The 1,336-nt window shown below is 40.2% G+C and overlaps 1 protein-coding gene across 1 annotated transcript in view; it reads right to left on the bottom strand.

Annotated features, from left to right (window-relative positions):
* Positions 1–1,336, bottom strand: part of prkd3 (protein kinase D3) — a 44,470-nt gene that overhangs the window by 7,614 nt on the left and 35,520 nt on the right. The window contains exon 11 of the mRNA XM_014010738.1: positions 573–849. Within this exon, the coding sequence (XP_013866192.1) occupies positions 573–849 (277 nt within the window). The remainder of the gene's footprint in view (positions 1–572; positions 850–1,336) is intronic.

Raw genomic sequence — 1,336 nt, 5'->3', positions numbered from 1 at the left:
TGGGAAAAGTTATGCGTGACTAAATGGCAGAAGTATGCAACRAGTTTCAAAGCTTTGAATCGAGGCAAACTAGCCAACGAACAGAGAGYGTGCAATAAAAGCCATTAGAAAACRAATGCRACACAGAAGAATTTAATTTCAGTCTGGAGATGCATGCTAACCCTAACAAAAATCAGGTGAAAGTTTGAACAAATGAATTTATATTTAAGCCTGTAGCTTTGAATGACAGACTTCCTCTTTGCCACCAAAGAGCATCGTGGAAACAACTGACCTTATATATCAGTTCAATTWAAAACCGATTGGTTTTATGTTTTATAGTGAGAACCAAAAACAGTTTGTCATGACTAATGAGAGCAAAGCCTAGTTTCTGTACAGTCATGTCATCTCCAAACAGTGACTGCACACTCACACTTCCGTTGGCCTATAAGACACAAAGCAGGGTTTTCCCTCTCTCAAATGTTAGAYGGGTAGGAGACACAACACACATGATGTGAGTAAAACTTCATTCATCACGAGCCSAGCAGGGACAAACAAGAAACAGAGCAAAACAATAAGGTCATCCTTCAACTTACTGTGATCTTTGCCCTGACCCACAGCACTGGCTACACTGGGCTGAGGGGTGACAGGCATCAGGGCCTGTCTGATGGCCTTCTCCCAGCCTTGGGCCACCTCCACGCCGACCCCCGAAGCAGCCAGGACCGGGCTGTGGTAGTGACTGCCGTTGTTCTCGCCTACATAGTAGACCATGGTGGCTGTGATGATCTCAAAGCAGTGAGGGTTGCTGCCCTGAGCCAGATTACTGAAGTCCCTGAAGGGTTCGACCTGAAGGATCTCTGACAGAGGGATTTCCTGTGGGAGCAGGGAGAGATGACGGAATGAATGAAAAAAACCAAGCTGCTCACCCAACATGAGTTCAGTCTCTGTTTTAGCCAAAACTTAAGAGGGGTAAAAATGACAAAGAATATAAATATCAGACCAAAAACTGTCCACCTAACCAAGTTTTAAAATCTTATATCAGCCAAAAAGTCTATTTGATCTTGTTTTGAGACTGATTTACTAAACAAGAACTGATTGTGTAAGAATAATAATCTTGTTTTCAGAATGTGTAAGATTATTTGTCTTGTTAGCCTGAAAATTTGACTCAAATTAAGCAAAAAAATTTCTGCCAATGGAGTAAGAAAATTTTACTTGGTAAGATTCTTAAAATACTTCATTTGACTCAGTTTTTTCTTATTTCAAGAGTCTTACAAGTGAAATTTTCTTACTCCATTGGCAGAAAGTTTTTTTACTTAATTTGAGTCAAATTTTCAGGCTAACAAAGACAAATAATCTTACA

The sequence above is a fragment of the Austrofundulus limnaeus genome, unplaced genomic scaffold (assembly GCF_001266775.1).
Source record: "Austrofundulus limnaeus strain Quisiro unplaced genomic scaffold, Austrofundulus_limnaeus-1.0 Scaffold2, whole genome shotgun sequence".
Classification (NCBI taxonomy): Eukaryota; Metazoa; Chordata; class Actinopteri; order Cyprinodontiformes; family Rivulidae; genus Austrofundulus; species Austrofundulus limnaeus.
Note: the sequence above shows the minus strand (reverse complement) of the source record. Positions and strands in the feature narration are given on the sequence as shown.